Source organism: Anser anser (assembly GCF_964211835.1).
Source record: "Anser anser genome assembly, chromosome: 19".
Lineage (NCBI taxonomy): Eukaryota > Metazoa > Chordata > Aves > Anseriformes > Anatidae > Anser > Anser anser.
This window is the reverse complement of record NC_139740.1, coordinates 2,760,121-2,782,500: the sequence shown is the minus strand read 5'-3', so window position 1 is coordinate 2,782,500 and position 22,380 is coordinate 2,760,121. Positions and strand designations below refer to the sequence as shown.

The 22,380-nt window shown below is 47.0% G+C and overlaps 1 protein-coding gene across 1 annotated transcript in view; it reads left to right on the top strand.

Annotated features, from left to right (window-relative positions):
* Positions 1 to 10,121, top strand: part of LOC310884245 (myosin heavy chain, skeletal muscle, adult-like) — a 21,016-nt gene extending 10,895 nt beyond the window's left edge. Inside the window, exons 22-39 of the mRNA XM_083805743.1 lie at positions 1,725 to 1,967; positions 2,058 to 2,234; positions 2,314 to 2,459; positions 2,559 to 2,649; positions 2,737 to 3,126; positions 3,311 to 3,437; positions 3,671 to 3,789; positions 4,089 to 4,285; positions 4,629 to 4,812; positions 4,899 to 5,064; positions 5,245 to 5,369; positions 5,617 to 5,925; positions 8,312 to 8,515; positions 8,733 to 8,858; positions 8,957 to 9,127; positions 9,214 to 9,318; positions 9,443 to 9,538; positions 9,838 to 10,121. Of these exons, the coding sequence (XP_083661869.1) occupies positions 1,725 to 1,967; positions 2,058 to 2,234; positions 2,314 to 2,459; positions 2,559 to 2,649; positions 2,737 to 3,126; positions 3,311 to 3,437; positions 3,671 to 3,789; positions 4,089 to 4,285; positions 4,629 to 4,812; positions 4,899 to 5,064; positions 5,245 to 5,369; positions 5,617 to 5,925; positions 8,312 to 8,515; positions 8,733 to 8,858; positions 8,957 to 9,127; positions 9,214 to 9,318; positions 9,443 to 9,538; positions 9,838 to 9,993 (3,132 nt within the window). The 3' untranslated portion in view covers positions 9,994 to 10,121. The remainder of the gene's footprint in view (positions 1 to 1,724; positions 1,968 to 2,057; positions 2,235 to 2,313; positions 2,460 to 2,558; positions 2,650 to 2,736; positions 3,127 to 3,310; positions 3,438 to 3,670; positions 3,790 to 4,088; positions 4,286 to 4,628; positions 4,813 to 4,898; positions 5,065 to 5,244; positions 5,370 to 5,616; positions 5,926 to 8,311; positions 8,516 to 8,732; positions 8,859 to 8,956; positions 9,128 to 9,213; positions 9,319 to 9,442; positions 9,539 to 9,837) is intronic.
* The last annotated feature ends 12,259 nt before the right edge of the window (positions 10,122 to 22,380 follow it).

Sequence of the window (22,380 nt, the reverse complement as noted above, 5' to 3'; positions counted from 1 at the left end):
ACCTAGCGTAAAGTGGCAGGGAGTTCTAGGTAGAACTCAGTTCTCTTGCTATATAAGGAAGAAGCCATCTACAGCTAGCTAAAGTAAAATACTCAGAACAGGGTTCTCCCTGAATCCCCAGCTCCCTTTGAGCAGGTGAGTCCTGCAGGTTGTACCTCCATCACCAAGGTGTAGAACATTTTGGACATTAAATGCAATCTAGAGTTCAAACTGATGTTTATAATATTATAATGCTTATAATATTATAATACCAGTTATAATGCTTATAAAATTATGATATCAGTTATCAAACTGATGCTTATAATATTATATATCAGCTTCTTGGTAACTACTGGTTATTCATTCATTCATTCATTCATTTATTCAAGTGGGAAATATGACTAGAAATGAAGCTCTTGCTCCTGAAAAAGTCTAATCTCTTGGGGCTGTTCTATGGTGTTTTACTATGTACAGGTGAGTTTAGTATTCCCTGGGATGACGAAAAGAAACAGCCTGGTACTGGTAGATGTTGGAAAAGGTACTCTTCCTAGTGAAAAGGCTTTCTGAGCCCTGCCCATCCTGCAGTGTTTTAGCTTATAATCCTTAAATATAAAACACATATGCTAAATTTAAAGAGCATATATATGTATAATAAAATTAAATCAGCAGGTCTGGGTAGGCACTTCATGTCTCTGTATTCTTTAGACTTAATAGAGTAAAGCACAGAACAGGAAAGATGAGTAAGCAAAAACAGATGACTAAGCAAAACCTTTCACTTCTGAGTACTGTAGCTATTTGCATCTGCAACCTGGATTTTCATCATATGCCATGTGGTAGTTGTGTTATTAATAATATCCTATGAACCTCATGTACACACAAAAAAACTTTAGAAAAATTGTCTCATTTAAAAATATGTTCCACCAGTGTTTGATATTCAAAGCCCATCTTACAAAGGAAACCAAAATTACACACTAAGTCATTGAAATCACTAAAATTACCTAATACATTCACATTTCCCATAGTTTCACAGTGATCTGGGTTTTGAGTTAGAAAGTGGGAAACCTGAGGATATTTTTTTCTTAGTCCAAATGAGAAAAATAAACACTGGTTTTGATTGTCTTACTTTTAAAGTTGTCTGTCAGTTAAACTTATTCAGTGCAAAGCTATCTCAATGAAATATCAAAGACTGAAGGAACAGAGAGCAAGCTGAAATCAACATCGAAAACTCCAGACACAGTGTCTAGAAACATAAGTATGCCTCTATAGTATGTGCAGTACGCTTAATGAATGTAGAAAAGTGATACTCTTCTTTCTGTGACATTTTTATCCTGAACATAACAAAAGCTTTACCTCTCAGTGTAATACTTGGTTCAGCATAAGCGAATTTCAAAGAGGAAGTTACTGATTTCTAATACAAAGGAAAAAAGCCTGTAAGTTTGTTCCACTGACAAAAGGAGTAACAGAGATGAAGCATGTCAGGACAGGAGGTATCCTCACAGCTCACACTTCTTTGAGATATTTTTTGAAAGAACTAAACAAAACAACTCTTATCCCTAACAGAAGATGTGCATAATTTTTTTTTTCCCCCTAGGAAAATAAACTGAAAAAATAGAAATAGATCAGCTGTTTGTGTGGAAGTGCAACTCCAGATATAGAATTTAGATGTCAATTTACTGAGATAAAAGATAACCTTCCAAGAATTATATAAATTTATAAAATTAAAATATCTTATATCTCACCAAAAGGAAGCAGATAGCTTAGCTGATGCTGAAGAAAGATGTGATCAGCTCATCAAAACTAAAATCCAGCTGGAAGCCAAAATTAAGGAGGTGACAGAAAGGGCCGAGGATGAGGAAGAAATTAATGCTGAGCTGACAGCCAAGAAGAGGAAACTGGAGGATGAATGTTCAGAGCTGAAGAAAGACATTGATGACCTGGAGTTAACATTGGCCAAGGTTGAAAAGGAAAAACATGCCACCGAAAACAAGGTATGAGGCAGAAGACGTCACTCACACTGTGCTATTATGGGAGTCTTGTACCTACTCATTTTAATTACACTTGCTCCCTTCTCATCAAAGGTGAAAAATCTCACAGAGGAGATGGCATCCCTGGATGAGACCATTGCCAAGCTGACAAAAGAGAAGAAAGCCCTCCAAGAGGCCCACCAGCAGACACTGGACGACCTACAGGCCGAAGAGGACAAAGTCAATACATTGACCAAAGCAAAAACCAAGCTGGAGCAGCAAGTGGATGATGTAAGCACACGTGCCTCCAGCAAGACAGGACAGGTATGGAGTTTGACCTGCCTGGCATTGATGGTGTTGTTGTGTTTAGCTGGAAGGGTCCCTGGAGCAAGAGAAGAAACTGCGCATGGACCTTGAAAGGGCTAAGAGGAAACTTGAGGGAGACCTGAAGTTGGCCCATGATAGCATAATGGATTTGGAAAATGATAAGCAGCAGCTGGATGAGAAACTGAAAAAGTAAGTGTGGTTGTGAGACACCTGAGTGTGGGTCAGGTGCATTTATTAGGTAGTTTTATTCAGGTGTTAACACTGTGATTCTGTATGCTTTGTGCAAAGGAAAGACTTTGAAATCAGCCAGATCCAGAGTAAAACTGAGGATGAGCAAGCCCTGGGCATGCAATTACAGAAGAAGATCAAGGAGCTGCAGGCAAGTCTCTGGTCCTTCCCTTCCGCCCTTCAGAAGGACATCAGTACAAGGAGGGCATGGGTGTGAAGGGTCTTGCATTTTCCCCAGGCCCGTATCGAGGAACTGGAGGAGGAAATTGAGGCAGAGCGAACCTCTCGGGCGAAAGCAGAGAAGCACCGTGCTGACCTCTCCAGGGAGCTGGAGGAGATCAGCGAGCGCCTGGAAGAAGCAGGAGGGGCTACAGCAGCTCAGGTTGAGATGAACAAGAAGCGTGAGGCAGAATTTCAGAAGATGCGCCGCGACCTCGAAGAGGCCACGCTGCAGCACGAAGCCACAGCTGCCGCCCTGCGGAAGAAGCATGCAGACAGCACAGCTGAGCTTGGGGAGCAGATCGACAACCTGCAACGAGTCAAGCAGAAGCTGGAGAAGGAGAAGAGTGAGCTGAAGATGGAGATAGATGACTTGGCCAGTAACATGGAGTCTGTCTCCAAAGCCAAGGTATAATATAGATCTAAAAGAGTATGTGCACAAAGGGACACTCTTTACATTGTATCCCTTGAATCCTTCTCAGATCATGATGATGTAGGTTTGTTTGTGTTTTTTTGTTTGTTTGTTTGATTGATCGTTGTGGTTTTTTTTTTTTAAAAATAACAGTGACAGATTGTACGATGTTTATATACAGGCAAACCTGGAGAAGATGTGCCGTGCACTGGAAGACCAGCTGAGTGAGGTTAAGACAAAAGAAGAGGAGCATCAACGCATGGTCAATGACCTCAATGCTCAAAGAGCTCGTCTGCAGACAGAATCAGGTGAGACTTTCACATCTCTGGTGTGCAAATGAACAATGACAGGGAGTTAGTGTAGAAATGAGCCTTCCAGGCATATGGCTTGTCCAATACACTCTATCCTGTGAGGAGAAGTTTATGTAATAAGATCATAAGTTTCTGTAAACACTGCTAAATATCTTATCTTAAAGCCCCAACTGTCCACAACACTGTCATCAATGGCAATGAAAGTCTGGTGTAACTGCAAACTTTCCCAGGTGAATATTCACGCCAGGTGGAGGAGAAAGATGCTCTGATTTCTCAGCTATCAAGAGGCAAGCAGGCGTTCACCCAACAGGTTGAGGAACTCAAGAGGCACTTAGAAGAAGAGATAAAGGTGAGGAGGCTTTCCAAATTCTCTTTTATCCATTGGATTCCTCCTGACCAAGAAGTACTTCAGACACCTATGAGATTACAGAAATACTATGGGGGAAAACCATACATAGCTAGTACAGGGCAAGTCTTCCCATGTTAGCCTTGCTGTCTGTTCCCTGTTATCTGTTAATTAATTCTCTTGCAAATTCGCAGGCCTTTTCCCAGAACTGTTGTTGTTTCATATAGAAGAATAAACCAATGTCCAAAAACATTTCAATCAGGACATTTTCATTCGTTGTCCAAATACTCTCATCTCCTTAGGCTAAGAGTGCCCTGGCCCATGGCTTGCAATCTGCTCGCCACGACTGTGACTTGCTCCGGGAACAATATGAGGAGGAGCAGGAAGCCAAGGGAGAGCTGCAGCGTGCACTGTCCAAAGCCAACTGCGAAGTGGCCCAATGGAGAACTAAATACGAGACAGATGCTATTCAGCGCACAGAGGAGCTGGAGGAGGCCAAGTATGTAGAGAAAACAGGGAATGCTGTCAGAAAGTAATAACAGAAAGTTGTGGAGACCACTGTAATATTGTCAGGAAGAAGCCAATGTTGTGCTAGGGGTGGAATGACAGGAGGAAGGCAAATGCATCCTGTAATGTGTGTGAGTTGGAATATGAAAAGGACAAAATGTGTAGGAATCAGAGAACTGCAGAATGAGAACAGGCAAGGTTTAGAAAAAAAAAAAAAAAAAGAGGAGGGATTTGGACTACAGATTGTGAAGTGGTTAAGCATGCTGTTGAGAAAAGCCACAAAGTAAGATTTACTCTTTTTTTGCTAACTGTGAAATGTGCTAACCACCTTCCAGGAAGAAGCTGGCACAGCGCCTGCAGGATGCAGAGGAACACGTTGAAGCTGTCAACGCCAAATGTGCTTCCCTGGAAAAGACAAAGCAGAGGCTGCAGAACGAGGTGGAAGACCTGATGATTGACGTGGAGCGATCAAATGCTGCCTGTGCAGCTCTGGACAAGAAGCAGAAGAACTTTGACAAGGTATTCTGGCCTCTGACCCTGTGCTTCCTGGGCAGAGCATGCCCTCACAATTGCCACATCCATACTCACGCCTTGTTGCTCCTCAGATCCTGGCAGAGTGGAAGCAGAAGTACGAGGAAACACAGGCTGAGCTGGAAGCTTCCCAGAAGGAGTCTCGCTCTCTCAGTACGGAGCTGTTTAAGATGAAGAATGCCTATGAGGAGTCCCTGGACCACCTGGAAACGCTGAAGCGTGAGAACAAGAACTTGCAGCGTAAGTCCGTGGCTTTCTGCTGCTGGCCGGGCTTTCCCACAAGCCAGCCTGTCCTCCACTCCACAAAGGTTCTTGCCCACAAGTCTGCAGGGGTACCTGTCACGTTGGTGTGGCTGGTATGGTCTTTTCCTTCCTTTATGCCCTATGTCTGACCATGCCTTGTTTCACCCTTCCCTACAGAGGAGATTTCTGACCTCACGGAGCAGATTGCAGAGGGAGGAAAGGCGATCCACGAGCTGGAGAAAGTCAAGAAACAGATTGAGCAAGAGAAATCTGAAATCCAGGCTGCCTTGGAGGAAGCTGAGGTACATGCCCATAAACATTAATTTCCAGAGTGGAGTACTTTGGAACAGTGTGAATGATAAAAGCTTGGGATTTTCAAACAAATGTCATTTCTTTGTTTCTACTGGGTCTGGAGGTCTAGCCTCAGTATGTACATCATCCACAGTAAAGTAGTCCCTTTCCTTTTCTTTTATAAGACATAATTTGGAAGATAACTGTAGGAAGAAGCATTTTAAAAGGATTTTAAAATCCTGTTTCTTTGTTATTCAGGCCTCTCTAGAACACGAAGAGGGGAAAATCCTGCGCCTCCAACTGGAGCTCAACCAGGTCAAGTCTGAGATTGACAGGAAGATAGCAGAGAAAGATGAGGAAATCGACCAGCTGAAGAGAAATCACCTCAGAATTGTGGAGTCCATGCAAAGCACCCTGGATGCTGAGATCAGGAGCAGGAATGAAGCCCTGCGGCTGAAGAAGAAGATGGAGGGAGACCTGAATGAAATGGAGATCCAGCTGAGCCATGCCAACCGTGTGGCTGCAGAGGCACAAAAGAACCTGAGAAACACACAGGGAGTGCTCAAGGTATGGCAAAACCAAACATGCTCACCTCTTTCTGACATTGCTAAAAAAATATCTGGTACAGTATTAGTTCTACACCTATGTGAAAATAGGCAGGTAGACAGTGATGAACCTCCAAGAAGAAGTCTGAAGGAAATCAAAAGAGACTTCAGGGTCTTAGGAAAACTTGTTAAGGAGGTTAAAGATCGGGAGCATAGGTGGTATTTTCCTCTATCCCTCCAGAGGCAGGGAATGATGAGGCAAAGAACAGGAACAGCCAGCAAATCAATACCTGAGCTCCAAGCCTTTGGAAAAGGATCTTTGGTCAGGATTTAGCAGGGCTCATTGATAGGGCTTTAAACTAGATTTGAAGGGGTAAAGGGACAAAACCAGGCTTGACAGACAAGCCTGGGGGTGGTATGACAGTGGTTATGAGACATTGTGGTGGCAAGCTCCAGCACGCTGCTAGCCCAGCTGAGGTAAGGGATGGACAGTCAAGTCACAGCAAAGACACCAGGGACAGTGACAGGTTAGAAATCACAAAAATACCTGGGAATGGTCATTCGGGAATTAGGGCTTCTCCCCTAAAAAGGTGACAGGATCGCTAACCCAACTGAAGTACATCTACACTAATGCATGCAGTATGTACAACAAACAGGAGGATCTCTAAGCCACTGTGAGGGAGGAAAACAGTGGAACGTTTTTCATCACAGAAATGTGGTGTGATGGTTCACGTGACTGGAGTGCTGCAACGGATGGCTACAAACTCTTCAGAAGGGTTAAGCTAGGAAGGAGTTGCAGGGGGGTAGCCCTGTATGTTAGGGAGTGTTCTAATTGTCTAGACCTGAACAATGGTGATGACAGGGTAAGAATCAAGGGGAAGACAAGGGGAAAGCCAGCAGCCCCGGCTATCATGGTAGGTCCCATTCTACTTGCGGCTAGAAAAAGTGACGCCCACCTACAGGAAGGGCCAGAAGGATTACTTGGGAAACTATAGGCCTGTCAGTCTGACCTTGGTGATGGGGAAGCTCATGGAGCAGATTGTCTTGAGTGCCATCACGCAGCACTTACAGGACAACCAGGTGATCAGGCCAAGTCAGCATGGGTTTATGAAAAGCAGGTTCTGCTTGACAAATTTGATCTGCTTCTACAACAAAGTGATGCGTTAAGTGGATGAGAGAGAGGCTGTGGATGTGGTCTACCTAGACTTCAGCAAGACTTTTCACACCATTTCCCACAGCATCCTCCTGGAGAAAATGGCTGCTCATGGCTTGGATGTGTGTATGCTTCATTGGGTTAAAAGCTGGCTGGGTGGCCAGGCCTAAAGAGTCGTGGTGAATAGAATTAAATCCAGTTGGAGACTGGTCACTAGTGGAGTCTCCCAGGGATCAGTACTGGGGCAAGTTCTCTTCAGTATCTTTATCAATGATCTGGACGAGGGGATCGAGTGCACCCTCAGTAAGTTCGCAGACAACACCAAGTTGGGTGTGAGTGTTGATTTGCTGAAGGGCAGGAAGGCTCTGCAGAGGAATCTGGGTAGGCTGGACAGATGGGCCAAGGCCAACTGTATGAAGTTCAACAAGTCTAAGTGTGGGGTCCTGCACTTGAGACACAACAACGCCATGCGGCACTATAGGCTGAGGGAAGAGTGGCTGGAAAGCTGCCTGGCGGAAAGGGAGCTTGCAGTATTGGTTGATAGCCAGCTGAGTATGAGCCAGCAGTGTGTTCAGGTGGCCAAGAAGGCCAAGAGCATCTTGGCTTGTATCAGAAATACAGTGGCCAGCAGGACAAGGGAAGCGATTGACCCTCTGAACTTGGCTTTGATGAGTCCACACCTCGAATACTGTCTTCAGTTTTGGGCCCCTCACTATAGGAAGGACACTGAGGTGCTGGAGCACGTGCAAAGAAGGGCAACGAAGCTGGTGAAGGATCTAGAGAACAAGTTTTACGAGGAGCAGCTGAGGGAACTGGGGTTGTTTAGCCTGGAGAAAAGGACGCTCAGGGGAGACCTGATCGCACTCCTATAGGAGCCTAAGGAGGCTATAGCGAGGTGGGGATGGGGCTCTTCTCCCAAGCACCAAGTGATAACACAAGAGCAAATGACCTCAGGTTGTGTCAGGGGAGGTTTAAGTTGGATATTAGGAGAAATTTCTTCACTGAAAGGTTTGTGGGACAATGGAACAGGCTGCCCAGGGAAGCAGTTGAGCCACCATCCCTGGAGGTCTTCAAGAAGCGTGTAGATGTGGAGCTTAGTGACATGGTTCCATGGTGGACTCAGCAGTGCTAGGTTAAAGGTTGGAGTGGATGATCTTAGAGGTCTTTTCCAACCTAAATGATTCCATGTTTCTATGAATAGGAAATAGGAAAATAGGAAAAATATGCCTCCTACTTTCTATTTCCTCGCTCACAGGATACCCAGATACACTTGGATGATGCTCTCAGAACACAGGAGGACCTGAAGGAGCAGGTGGCCATGGTGGAGCGCAGAGCAAACCTCTTGCAGGCTGAGATTGAGGAGCTGCGGGCAGCCCTAGAGCAGACGGAGCGGTCAAGGAAAGTGGCTGAGCAGGAACTAATGGATGCAAGTGAGAGAGTTCAGCTACTCCATGCTCAGGCAAGTCCAAGGGTTGAATAAATGTAATCATTAAGCCTATTTTAATTTTTGAATAAGAATATTGCATCAGCAGTCTTTGATAACTACTGTCGGCAATGGATACTCTTCATACAAAACATTAACAGAACTCTAAACAAAAGAAGTGAAATTGTTGTGTTTTTTTTTTTTCTTTCTAAAAATAATATATTTAAGCTGCTCTGTGAATTTTCATCAACAGAACACCAGCCTGATAAACACCAAGAAGAAGCTTGAAGCAGACATTGCCCAAATTCAGAGTGAAATGGAAGACACCATCCAGGAAGCCCGCAATGCTGAAGAGAAGGCCAAGAAGGCCATCACAGATGTGAGATGGGGGCTCCTTTCCCTGATGATGGTGGATGTATCCCCCCCCACAAAAAAATGTCTTCAGCTGCAAAACGCCTTTGATTCTTTCTTCTCCAGGCAGCCATGATGGCAGAAGAGCTGAAGAAGGAGCAGGACACCAGTGCTCACCTAGAGAGAATGAAGAAGAACCTGGACCAGACAGTGAAGGACCTGCAGCTTCGTCTGGATGAGGCTGAGCAGCTGGCCCTGAAGGGAGGCAAGAAGCAAATCCAGAAGCTGGAGGCCAGGGTGCGTGGGGCTGGTATTTGTGCACAAGTGAGCATGTCCCTAGGAGAGGTACTGGAGAAGCTCCAAAGATGGGTTTCTCATTGCAGGTGCGGGAGCTGGAAGGGGAGGTAGATGCTGAGCAGAAGCGCAGCGCTGAAGCTGTGAAGGGTGTGCGCAAGTACGAGAGAAGGGTGAAGGAGCTGACCTACCAGGTAAGGTAGAAGGCTCTTTATGCTGCCACAGCCTCCACACAGCACATCGCCCCCAACAGAAATTGTTAACTTCATGTGTTGGCAAAACCAACTCTCTCTCTTTCCTGCTTACCTACCACTCTAGTCTGAGGAAGACCGGAAGAATATTCTCAGGCTCCAGGATCTGGTGGACAAGCTGCAGATGAAGGTGAAATCCTACAAGAGGCAAGCTGAAGAGTCTGTAAGTATCACTTGAGTGGGAGCAAGAATCATTTTCCAAGAAGAATCATAGAAATAGAAGGAGGGCTGTGTGAATGCTTAAGGGTCAGCAGACGGGTATGGGGGTGGATGTTACAGTGGAATCGTGAATATGGGAGGATGAGGAGGTCTTTGAGAGGGTTCTGGGTCAGCAATGGTAGATAGGAGACAGCAGGTCTGTGCTTTCTGCAGGCAATCACCACAGCCCCTCAAGGCCCAGGCGCAGGAGGAGTGAAACCCCTGCCCCGGGCTCCTCACCACCAACTCCCTCTCCCCACACAGGAGGAGCTGTCCAATGTCAACCTCTCCAAATTCCGCAAGATCCAGCATGAGCTGGAGGAAGCCGAGGAGCGGGCTGACATTGCAGAGTCGCAGGTCAACAAGCTACGAGTGAAGAGCCGGGAGTTTCACAGTAAGAAGATAGAAGAGGAAGAGTGAGGATGTCATGTGGCAGCAAAGTAGCCTGAGGGATGCACAAAATGTGAACCCTCTGTTGTTTTCTTCTGCAATGTCTTTGTAACTATGTCAATGTCTAGAGAATAAAGACAGTAGATTACTTTGCAGAAGCAGTGGTTTTGTTTATTATAATTCAATTCTGTAGTTACTTATGGTTGTGTTGTTTTCAAATGATCAGTTTTCAGGAACTAATTAGTTTTATGGAGCAAAATTCTAACTACTATAACAAAGTTATCAAGGTGAAAAAGTTTTTTGCAGCACTCTAATGTGCTGTAATGTACAGCAATGTAAGTTTAATTTAATGCAAGAATTAGTTTCCAAGTAGTTCAACCCCTTCTACCTCCCTCCCCTCTCCAACTGGCAGGGCTGCAGGGAACTGTTGCTCAAAATATTCTGGCAGTGTCTTAGATAACAAGTGAATGACAAACATATTTGGAAAGTTCCTCTGCCTGACCTGGCTGGGAAGGCACAAACATCACTACTTGTCTTCTATATTAGGAACTTGTTATTCACTCAGTGCTGACAAGGAGGAAGCTTGCTGGAAAGAAAATCAATCAAAATAAAAGGGAGAGGAACTGACCAGAATGGCACGATCACACTGTTCAGCCCAGTGTGCCCTGAGAGGACTGTTGGTAAAGGCCTTTTGCGATAGGCCAACCAGCCTTGTCAATTAGGGATGTCTAGCAGAGTCACATGAAAAAAGCAAGTTTTCAAAGAGGACACAGTGAAGTGTACATTTCAGAGTGAAATGCAGACACATTTGCACATGCACATGCACACAAAGCCCCACCATGGGTGGCAGTGCAGGCAGGAGGAGAGATGGGAGACCATTTGGCTCAAGGCTACAAAAGTTGCAGCAGGCTTGTGCAGGCACCCCTGTGTATTGCCCACACAGACACACATGCTCTCACGCACACATGCACTCCCTTACAAAACTGCATATAGCCTAGAAAGGGCTCTTTCTTGTCACCTGCAATTTGACAGTCACAATACAAGAAACAGCTTTCCAGCATTTTCTCCTGTAAGCAGAGGTAGTCTTAGGGGCCAACCTCTTCCCTTCCCTTCTCCCTTCTAAGACGACAAAGCCGTGTTAGTGTCAGCATCTAGTCTGCACCCTGTTCTGGCTCAACTACCAGCTCTGTGCATGCCTCACACCTACCACACTGAGCGGCTGGCTTGTGCTGGAAGCAGCCCGAATGCTTTGCATAATGTGGAAGACAAACTCTTTAGGTGCCAAATTTCCTTGTTATGCAGATAATCCACTGTTTACAGGCTGTTCCCAAACAATCCAATCAGCCTTTCAATGTGTGGATTGTTTCCTGGGCATGTTAACAAGCCCTTTGCTGCAGGACTGCCTCTGTCAGGACCGCCACATGGGCACCTCAGATGAGGACACGAGGGAACTGCTGCTCTGGCAAGAGTGAACTGATGGAAGCCCAGCACCTTGCCCTGAGCTAAATACAGTCCACTGTCACCAGACAGGTCTTCTCCAGCCTCTGCAGTACGTTGTCAATTTACTGACAACAAAATTCCCTCTTCTGCAACACTTCTGTGACCAATGAACACATGCTGTTTTCTCTAGCATTGATGCAGCATTTTGTGGGGAACAGAAAGGTCGAAGGAAGGCAGGTAGCTAAGTGAAATCTTCCACGGTAAAACTCAGGAAACTCCCTGGCAACTTTGCTGAGTTAGTGCCTGTTACAACCTTTGATGTTGATGACTGAGTGGATTGAGAAGCTGCTGCAGACATTTCTCAGGGGTACCCACCCATGGTGTGCCCAACACATGATGATCCTGGTTCCATAAAGAACACTCATGCTACATGGGAGACCTCTGTTCAGGTGAATTGCAAGCAGACCAGACAAGGGGGACATTTCCGACTGTGGTGCAGTCAACATGCTGGAGGATGGCATCCCAGATGGAACCTTGACAGGCTTGAGAGGTGGGCCTGTGTGAACCTCATGAGGTTCAACCAGGCCAAGTGCAAGGTCCTGCATCTGAGCTGGGGCAATCCCAAGCACAAACACAGGCTGGACAGAGAATGGATTGACAGCAGCGCTGAGGAGAAGGACTTGGGGGTGTTGGTGGATGAGAACCTCAACGTGAGCCAGCAAAGTGTGCTTGCAGCCCAGAAAACCAACCACATCCTGGGCTGCATGAAAAGAAGTGTGGTCGGTGGAGGTGATTCTCCCCCTCGGCTCTGCTCTCATAAGACGCCACCTGGAGCACTGCGTTCAGCTCTGGGGGCCCCAGCACCGGCTGGACACGGACATATTAGAATGAGTCCAGAGGAGGGCCGTGAGGAGGATGAGAGGGCTGGATCACATCTCCTATGAAGACAGGCTGAGAGATCTGGGGTTTTTCAGTCTGGAGAAGAGAAGGCTCTGGGGAGACCTTACAGTGCCCTTCCAGTACCTAAAGGGGGCTACAGGAAAGCTAGGGAGGGACTCTTTGTCAGGGAGTGTAGTGACAGGACAACGGGGAATGGCTTTAACCTAAAAGAGGATTGATTTAGATTAGCTATTAGGAAGAAATTATTTACTGTGAGGGTGCTGAGGCACTGGAACAGGTTGCCCAGAGAAGCAACCTGTGGATGCCCTATCCCTGGAGGTGTTCCATGTCAGGCTGGATAGGGAGGGCTTTGACCAACGTGGTCACATGGGAGCTGTCCGTGCCCATGGCAGGAGATTGGAACTAGATGGTCTTTAAGATCCCTTCCAACCCAAACCATTCTATGATTCTGTGATTCTACCTCCTCACCTGCACAAGAAGTCCATCAAGTGAAATTAGCATGTGGCCAGAGACAGAAGGAAAGGATTTTTCAAATGACTCTGGCCACTGCCAGAGAGATGCTGCTCTGAGTCCGTCTTTGGGCTGACCCAGAACAGCTTCCACATCCTGACACCACCAGCTGGCACACAGCAGTGATGAAGGTAGGTCCCCCTCCGGGCCAGCACCTGGCAAAGAGGCCTTGTCACAGAGAGCTGGAGCATTGGACCCTCATGAGGACCAGGGCCTGCAAACACCGAGCTGCTCCTAACTGCCTGTAGAGGCTCTCATCCTCTTGTTCTTCCTGGTCAGGTGGCCTATAGCAGACACACGCTACAATATCACCCTTACCTATCTTCTCTTTAATCCTTACCCATAAGTTCTCAGTTGGCGCCTCACCGCGAAGAATGTCATGATACTTACACTGGGCAAGAAAATGTTGGTAAGTTCAAAGTTATGTATGTAGGAAAAGCAACTCCATCTTATATAGTGATGGTTAGCAATCAGATATGTGGAGGTTCAATATTAACACTGCATATCATCAAATCTCAGGAGAGAGAAGATGGAACTGGGAAATTATAGGGGAGAATGACAAAGCCAATGCTAAGTAAATAATGATTTTCATACAAAGAAAGATTAGATAGATTACCACTATTTGCCTTGTTATGTGGAGAGTGATTACTGACTGTTTCTATTATCAGAAGAACAATGGATGGACAGGGAAATAAGCACCATTAAAGTAAAGAAAATAGTTTTCAAGAATCTCATTTAAACTAAAACTCCCATTGCTAGAGGGCAAGTAAAATTGGTCCTGAACTGATTAAATCAAAGGAAGAAAAATCTAGCAAAATCTCCTGACCACAGTCATCTGTCCTACCATGAATCAGTAAACTCAAGATTTCCAGGATGTCGGAAGATAAAAAAAGGAATGTTAGTTTATACTTATATCTATATCCAGAGGTGGGATCATGCTTAATGAACACTTAGTTTGGTTCTAAGTGGCTATTCTACCTCATATACTATGCTGTATTATGCTATAACGGGAAGAAGTGAAGCATAGTAATATTTAACAGTCTGATTAAGATAAGCAGTGCAGCCAACACAAAAATACACAGCTCATATCCAAGATCTGTCTCTGGAGAGCTCTGCTGAACAAAAGGAGGACAGAACTCATCTGAGCATGAAGCGGGGTGGTTATAACAGAATCATAGAGTGGTTTGGATTGGAAGGGATCTTAAAGATCATCTATTTCCAAACTCCCTTTTGGGGTTTGGCATGGACATCTTCCACTAGATCAGATTGCACAAAGAGCCATCCAAAACTTAAACAGTAATATGGATGGGGCATCCAGAACTTCTCTAGGAAACCTGTTCCAGTGCTTCACAAAAGAAGTTATTACTTTAACATAGATGGAAAATAGAAAAGCTTGAGCTTTTACAGAATCATAGAATCATAAAGGTTGGAAGAGACCTTCACAATCATCTGGTCCAACCATCACCCTACTACCAATGTCACCCACTAAACCATGTCCCTAAGTACAACGTCCAATCTTTCTTTAAACACCCCCAGAGACGGTTATGCCACCACCTCCCTGGGCAGCCCGTACCAATGCCTGAATACTCTTTTGGAGAAGAAATGTCTCCTAATTTCCAAACCTCCCCTGGTGCAACTTGAGGCCATTTCTTCTTGTCCTGTCACTAGTTACCTACAAGAAGAGGCTGACTCCCAGCTCCCAGCAACTTCATTTCAGGGAGCTGTAGAGAGCAATAACATCTCCCCTAAGCCGCCTCTTCTCCAGACTAGACAACCCCAATTCCTTCAGCCAATCCTCGTAGGACTTGTGTTCCAGGTCCTTCACCAGCTTTGTAGCCCTTCTTTTGACACGTTCCAGAGCCACAATATCGTTCTTGTACTGAGGGGCCCAAAGCTGAACACAGTACTCGAGGTGTGGCCTCACCAGAACTGAGTATAGGGGAGCAATCACCTCCCTGGTCCTGCTGGCTACACTATTCCTGATACAAGCCAGGATGCCTTTGGCCTTCTTGGCCACCTGGGCACACTGATGGCTGATGTTCAGGTGAGCACCGACCAACACCCCCAGATCCTTTTCTTCTGCACAGCTTTCGAGCCACTCTCCCCCCAAGCCTGCAGCGTTGCATGGGGTTGTTGTGACCAAAGTGCAGGACCCGGACTTAGCTATGTTGAACCTCACCCCCTTGGCCTCTCTCCATCAATCCAACCTGTCCAGGTCCCTCTGCAGGGCCTTCCTACCCTCTGGCTGATTGACACTTCGCCCAAACCTGGTATTGTCTGCAAACTTACTGAGGTTGCACTCAATTCCCTCATCCAAAACATCAATAAAGATGTTAAAGAGGAGGGGCCCCAACACTGACCCCTGGGGAACAGCACTGGTGACAAGTGGCCATCTGGTTTTCACTCCGTTCACCACCACTCTCTGGGCTTGGCTGTTCAGCCAGTTTTTAACCCACCAAAGAGTGTACCTGTCCAAGCCATGAGCTGCCAGCTTCTCTAGGAGAATACTATGGGAGACTGTGTCAAAGGCTTTGCTGAACTCTAGTTAGACTACATCAACAGCTTTTTCCTCATTTACCAGGTGGGTCACCCGGTCATAGAAGGGGATGAGACTGGTCAGGCAGGACTTGCCTTTCATGAACCCATGCTGACTGGACGAGATCCCCAGGCTGTCCTGTACAAGCTGTGTGATTGCATTCAAGATGTCCTGTTCCATCACCTTTCCCAGCACCGAGGTCAGGCTGACAGGCCTGTAGTTCCCCAGGTCCTCCTTACGACCCTCCTTATAGATGGGTGTCACATTAACAAGTCTAAAGTCATCTGGGACCTCTCCATATGACCATGACTGCTGATAGATGATGGAGAGTGGCCCAGCAATCACATCTGCCAACTCCCTCAGCACCCTTGGGTGGACCCCATCTGGCCCCATGGACTCATGACAGTCCAGGTGGAGCAGCAGGTCTCTAACTGTTTCCACCTGAACTGGGGGGGGGGGGGGGGGGTGCGGGGAGGAGGGTAGCTCTGCTCCTTGTCCCAGACTTCTGGGTCATGAGGAAGAATACCCCAAGGATAAGTGGTCTTACTAGAAAAGAGAGATGTAAAGAAGGCATTAAGAACCTCAGCCTTTTCCTTATCCTCAGAAGTCATGTTCTTCCCTGTGTCCAGTAAAGAATGGAGATTCTCTTTGGCCCTCCTCTTGCCACTAATATGTTTATAAAAACATTTTTTGTTATCCTTGACCATAGTGGCCAGGTTGAGCTCTTGCTGGGCTTTGGCCTTCCTGATTTTTTCTCTGCATACGCTGGCAATTTCCTTGTACTCTCCCTGAGTTGCCTGCCCCTTCTTCCACCAGACATGAACTCTCTTTTTCTCCTGGACACTCAGCAAATGTTCCCTGTTAAGCCGCACCAGTCTTCTTCCCCGTCAGCTCATCTTACGGTACACAGGGACAGCCTGATCCTGTGCTTTTAAGACTTCCTTCTTGAGGAGCATCCAGCCTTTCTGGACCCCTCTACCCTTGAGGACTGACTTCCAAGGGACCCTCCCTACCAGTGTTCTCAACAGTTCAAAGTCTGCCCTAAGGAAGCCCAAGGTAGCAGTTTTACTGATCCCCCTCCTGACTTCACCAAGAATAGAGAACTCTACCATGTCATGGTCACTCTGCTCAAGACAGCTCCCTACCACCACATCTCCCACCAGTCCTCTATTCGTGAACATCAGGTCTAGCGGGGCACCCCCTCTGGTAGGCTCACTAACCAGCTGAGCCAGGAAGCTGCCTTCCACACACTCCAGGAACCTTCTAGACTGCTTCCTCAGGGCTGTATTATATTTCCAGCATATGTCTGGGAAGTTAAAATTGCCAATGAGGACAAGCACTGGTGATTGAGCTACTTCTGCCAGCTGCTTATAGAATGCCTCATCCGTCTCTTCATCCTGGTTTGGCAGCCTAGAACAGACCCCCACCAGGATGTCCACCTGGTTGTCCAACCCTCTGATCCTTATCCACAAGGACTCTACCTTTTCACTCCCAACCCCGATCTCAACAGTACTGGAACACTCTCTAATATAGAGAGCTGTGCCACCGCCCCTCCTTAGCTGCCTGTCCCTTCTGAAGAGCTTGTAGCCATCCATTGCAGTACTCCAGTCATGGGAGTGGTCCCACCACATTTCAGTGATGGCGACAAGGTCCTAGTTTGTCTGCTGCACAATTGCTTTCAGCTCCTCCTGTTTGTTGTCCATGCTGAGTTCATTGGTGTAGATGCACTTGAGTCACGCCATCACCCTACCCCTCAACCCTGGAACTGCTCCCCCAGGCTCATCTCTGTCGAGTCTTATTGCCCTTCCACCCTGCTTCATAACTAGTTTAAAGCCCTCTCGATGAGCCCTGCCAGTTCCCAGGCTAGAGTCCATTTCCCTCTTTGGGACAGGCAGGACCTATCAGCAGCCATCAGGCCAGATGCTGAGTAAAACTCCCCGTGATCAAAAAAAAACAAAGTTCCTGCGATGACACCAGCCTCTCAGCCATGTATTAATCAGCCGGGCCTTCCAGGTTCACTCAGTATTCCTCCCTACCACTGAAGGGATAGAGGAAAACACGACCTGCACACCTACTCCATCCAGTAACTGCCCCAGTCCCTTGAAGTCAGTTTTGATAGCCTTCATTTCTTCCTAATAGCTAATCTAAATCAATCCTCTTTTAGGTTAAAGCCATTCCCCGTTGTCCTGTCACTACACTCCCTGACAAAGAGTCCCTCCCTAGCTTTCCTGTAGCCCCCTTTAGGTACTGGAAGGGCACTGTAAGGTCTCCCCAGAGCCTTCTCTTCTCCAGACTGAAAAACCCCAGATCTCTCAGCCTGTCTTCATAGGAGATGTGATCCAGCCCTCTCATCCTCCTCACGGCCCTCCTCTGGACTCATTCTAATATGTCCGTGTCCAGCCGGTGCTGGGGCCCCCAGAGCTGAACGCAGTGCTCCAGGTGGCGTCTTATGAGAGCAGAGCCGAGGGGGAGAATCACCTCCACCGACCACACTTCTTTTCATGCAGCCCAGGATGTGGTTGGTTTTCTGGGCTGCAAGCACACTTTGCTGGCTCACGTTGAGGTTCTCATCCACCAACACCCCCAAGTCCTTCTCCTCAGCGCTGCTGTCAATCCATTCTCTGTCCAGCCTGTGTTTGTGCTTGGGATTGCCCCAGCTCAGATGCAGGACCTTGCACTTGGCCTGGTTGAACCTCATGAGGTTCACACAGGCCCACCTCTCAAGCCTGTCAAGGTCCCTCTGGATGACATCCCTTACCTCCAGCATGTCTGCTACACAACACAGCTTGCTTTTGTTGGCAAACATGCTCTCAATACCACTGTCCATGTCACCAACAAAGACTTCAAATCATACTGGTCCCAGTATCAACCCATGAGGAACACCACTCATCACTCGTCTCTACTTGGACATCAAGCTGTTGACGGCAACTCTTTGAGTGCAACCTTAAAGCCAATTCCTTATCTACCAAGTGGTCTATCCATCCAGCTATCCAGACAACTTTGACCTCTTCCGGGACCTATGTGGGGGTATCCCATGGGCTAGTTTGCTAGAAGGCAACGGTGCTTGTGAGAGCTGGGCAACATCTAAACAGCACTTCTTCCAAGCTCAGGATCAGTGCATCCCTAAGAGGAGGAAATCGGGGAAGGGGGCAGGAGACCTGCATGGATGAGCAAAGAGCTCATCGACAAGCTCAAAAGGAAGAATAAGGTCTATGAAATGTGGAAAAAGGGCCTGTGTCATTGGGAAGAGTATTGGAGTGTTGTCAGGGCCTGCAGGGATGCAACAAGAAAGGCTAAAGCCCTCCTGGAGATGAAGCTGGCAAAGTAGATAATAATAAGAAGGGTTTTTTTAAGGACGTAAACAGTAAAAGGAAGACTAGGGCTAATGTGGGTCCTGCTGAATAAGAGGGGTGTCCTGGTAACAGGGGACTCTGAGAAGGCGGAGATACTGAATGCCTTCTTTGCTTCAGTCTTTGCTTCAGACACTTCCCCCCAGGACTCCTGGACCCTGGAGGGAAGAGAAAGAGTCTCGGAAATGGAGAACTCTCCTCTGTTTGAGGAGGGAATGGTTTGGGAGCGTCTGAGTGAGATCAATGTACACAAATCCATGGGCCCTGATGGGATGCATCCACGTGTGCTGAGGGAGCTGCAAGAGGTGATCACCAAACCACTCTCTTATCATCTTTGACAGGTCTTGGAGAACAGGAGAGGTGCCTGAAGACTGGAGATAACCAATGTCACTCCGGTCTTCAAAAAGGGCAAGAATGAGGATCTAGGAAACTACAGGCCAGTCAGTCTCACCTCTGTCCCTGGAAAGGTGTTGGAACAGCTTGTTCTGGATGCCATCTGCAAGCAATTGGAAGAGAAGAAGGTTATGAGGAGTAGTCAGCATGGGTTTACCAAGGTGAAATCACGCTCGACCAACCTCGTTGCTTTCCATGATGACATCACCAGCTGGGTGGATGGAGGGAGATAAGTGGATGTCGTCTACCTTGACTTCAGCAAGGCTTTTGATACTGTCTCCCATGACATCCTGATAACAAAGCTGAGTAAGTGTGGGATAGATGAATGGACAGTAAGGTGGGTTGAGAACTGGCTGACTGGCCAAGCTCAGAGGGTGGTGATCGGTGGCGCAGAGTCCGGTTGGAGACCTTTGACAAGCGGTGTTCCCCAGGGGTCGGTGTTGGGTCCGGTCTTGTTCAACATCTTCATCGACGACCTTGATGAGGGAATCCTAAGCAAGTACAACAATGATACAAAGCTGGGAGGAGTGGCCAACATGCCAGAAGGCTATGCTGCCATTCAGCAGGACCTGGACAGGCTGGAGAGCTGAGCGGAAGAAACCAAATGAGGTTTAATAAAAGCAAGTGGAGAGTCCTGCACCTGGGAAGGCATGTATCAGTACAGGCTGGGGGAGGAGCTCTGCTGGAGAGGAGCTCTGTGGAGAAGGACCTGGGGATCCTGGTAGACAACAGGTTGGCCATGAGCCGGCAGTGTGCCCTGGTGGCCATGAAGGTCAATGGGATCCTGGCATGTACTAAAAGGAGTGTGGCCAGCAGGTCAAGGGAGGTGATCCTCCCCCTCTACTCTGCCCTGGTCAGGCCTCACCTGGAGTACTGTATCCAGTTCTGGGCTCCCCGGTACAAAAAAGACAGGAATCTCCTGGAAAGAGTCCAGCAGAGAGCCACAAAGATGATATGGGGCCTGGAGCATCTTCCCTGTGAGGTATGGCTGAGAGACCTGGGTCTGTTCAGCCTTGAGAAAAGAAGACTGAGAGGGGATATTATAGATGTTTACAAATATCTCAAAGTGTGGGAGACAGAGGGATGTGGCCAACCTGTTTTCAGTGGTTTGTGGGGACAGGACAAGGGGCAATGACCACAAAATGGAGCACAGGAAGTTCCGCACTGATATGAGAAAGAACTTCTTCACAGTGGGGGTGATGGAGCACTGGAATAGGCTGCCCAGGGAGGTCTGGAGTCTCTTTCTCTGGAGATATTCAAGACCCATCTGGACGCCTACCTGTTCAATTTGCTGTAGGGAACCTGCTTTGGCAGGGAGGTTGGACCCGATGATCTTTGGAGGTCCCTTTCAACCCCTACAATTCTGTAATTCTGTGATTTCTTGTGGGATGGTGTCAAATGCTTTGCATAATTCCAGGTATATGACATCAGTTGCTCTTCCCTTATCCATCAATGCTGTAATCCCATCAGAGAAGACCACCAAATTTTTCAGGCATGATTTGTCCTTAGTGAAGTGGTTTTGGCTCCCCAGTCACCTCTGTTTTCCTCATGCCTTAGCATAGTTTCTGGAGAACTATGATCCTCCTTGATCATGATCTCTGTGCCAGGCACAAAAGTGAGACTGCCTGGCCTGTAGTTTCCCAGGTCTTCCTCTTTTCCCTCTTTAAAAACAGGGTTATGTTTTCCCTTTTCCAGTCACTGGGAACTTCACCTCACTGCCATGACTTCTCAAATATGATATAGATAGTGGCTGATCAACTTTATCTGCCAGTTCCCTCAGATTTATCTCATGAGGTCCCATTAACTTGTGCACATTCTGGTTCCTTAGATGGTCTCAAACCTAATATTTTCTTGCAGTGAGTGATACCTCATTCTCTCAGTTTTCGCCTTTAGATACTGTGAGTTAGGTGGTGTGGGTAGTGAAGATTGAGGCAAAAAAGTAGTTGAGTACCTCAGTCTTCTCCATATTCTGGGTAGCCAGGTCTCCTTCAGCAGAAGTCTTACATTTTCCCTAGTCTTTCTTTTATCATTGGCATGCTTATTAGAAGCCTTTCTTGTTGCTCTTGATGTCCCTGCCCAGACATTCTATCAGGACTTAAGCTTTCCTAACAGGATCCCTGGCTGCTCAGACAATGTTGCTGTATCTCTCCCAGGTTATCTGTCCTTGCTTCCATCCTCTAGAGGCTTTCGTTTTGTGTTTGACTTTGTCCAGGACAAAAGCTCATGGATGAGCTCCTTACTCATCCATGCAGGCCTCCTGGCATTTTTGCCTGAGTTCCTCTTTGTTGGGATGCATTGATCTTGAGCTTGGAGGAGCTGATCCCTGAATGTTAAACAGATTTCTTGGGCCCGTTCCCCTCCAGGACTTTTTCCCATGGTACTCTACCAAGCAGACCCCTAAAGAAATCAAAGTTTGCTCTCCTGAAGTCCAGGGCTATGAGCTTGCTATGTGGCCTCCTCACTGCCCTAAGGATCCTGAACTTTACCATCTCTTGGTCACTGCAGACAAGGCTGCCCTTGAACTTCAAATTCCTCATAAGCCCTTCCTTGTTGGTAAGAACAAGGTTCAGCATAGCAGCTCTCCTCATTGATTCCTCCATCACTTGGAGAATGAATTTATCATCAATGCATTTCAGGAACCTTCTGGATCGCTTATGCCCTGCTGTGTTGTCTGTCCAACAGATATCGAGGTGGTTGAAGTCCCTCATGAAGACCAAACCTTCTGAACATAAGGCTGCTCCTGTCTGTCTATAGAGGACCTCATCCTCTTGGTTTTCCTGGTCAGGTGACCTGTAGCAGAACCCCCACTATAATGTCACCAGCCCCTGCCCTCCCTTTAATCCTAACCCATAAACTCTCAGTTATCTCCTCATCAGAGGTTGGACTAGATGATCTTAGAGGTCTCTTCCAACCTAGACGATTCTGTGATTCTGTGATCTTAAGTGAAATCTTCCATGGTAAAAATTAGATATAGGGGATAAAGCACAATCCACAGCACTATGTGAAAAAAGCACTATGTGAAAAGCACAATCCACAGCAAAGAAGCAGGAAAGGTCACTGTCAAGACTGAAGCAGGAGAAGTAAGTAAAAGGAAAGATTAACAAACTGCAGTTAATTCCACCCTGGGCTCTTAGTTGACATGCATGGATCTCTCTTTGCATTGGCAGACTCTGACTGTGAAGGATGATCAGGTCTTCTCCAAGAACCCTCCCAAGTATGACAAAATCGAGGACATCGCCATGATGACCCACCTCCACGAACCCGCTGTGCTGTACAACCCCAAAGAGC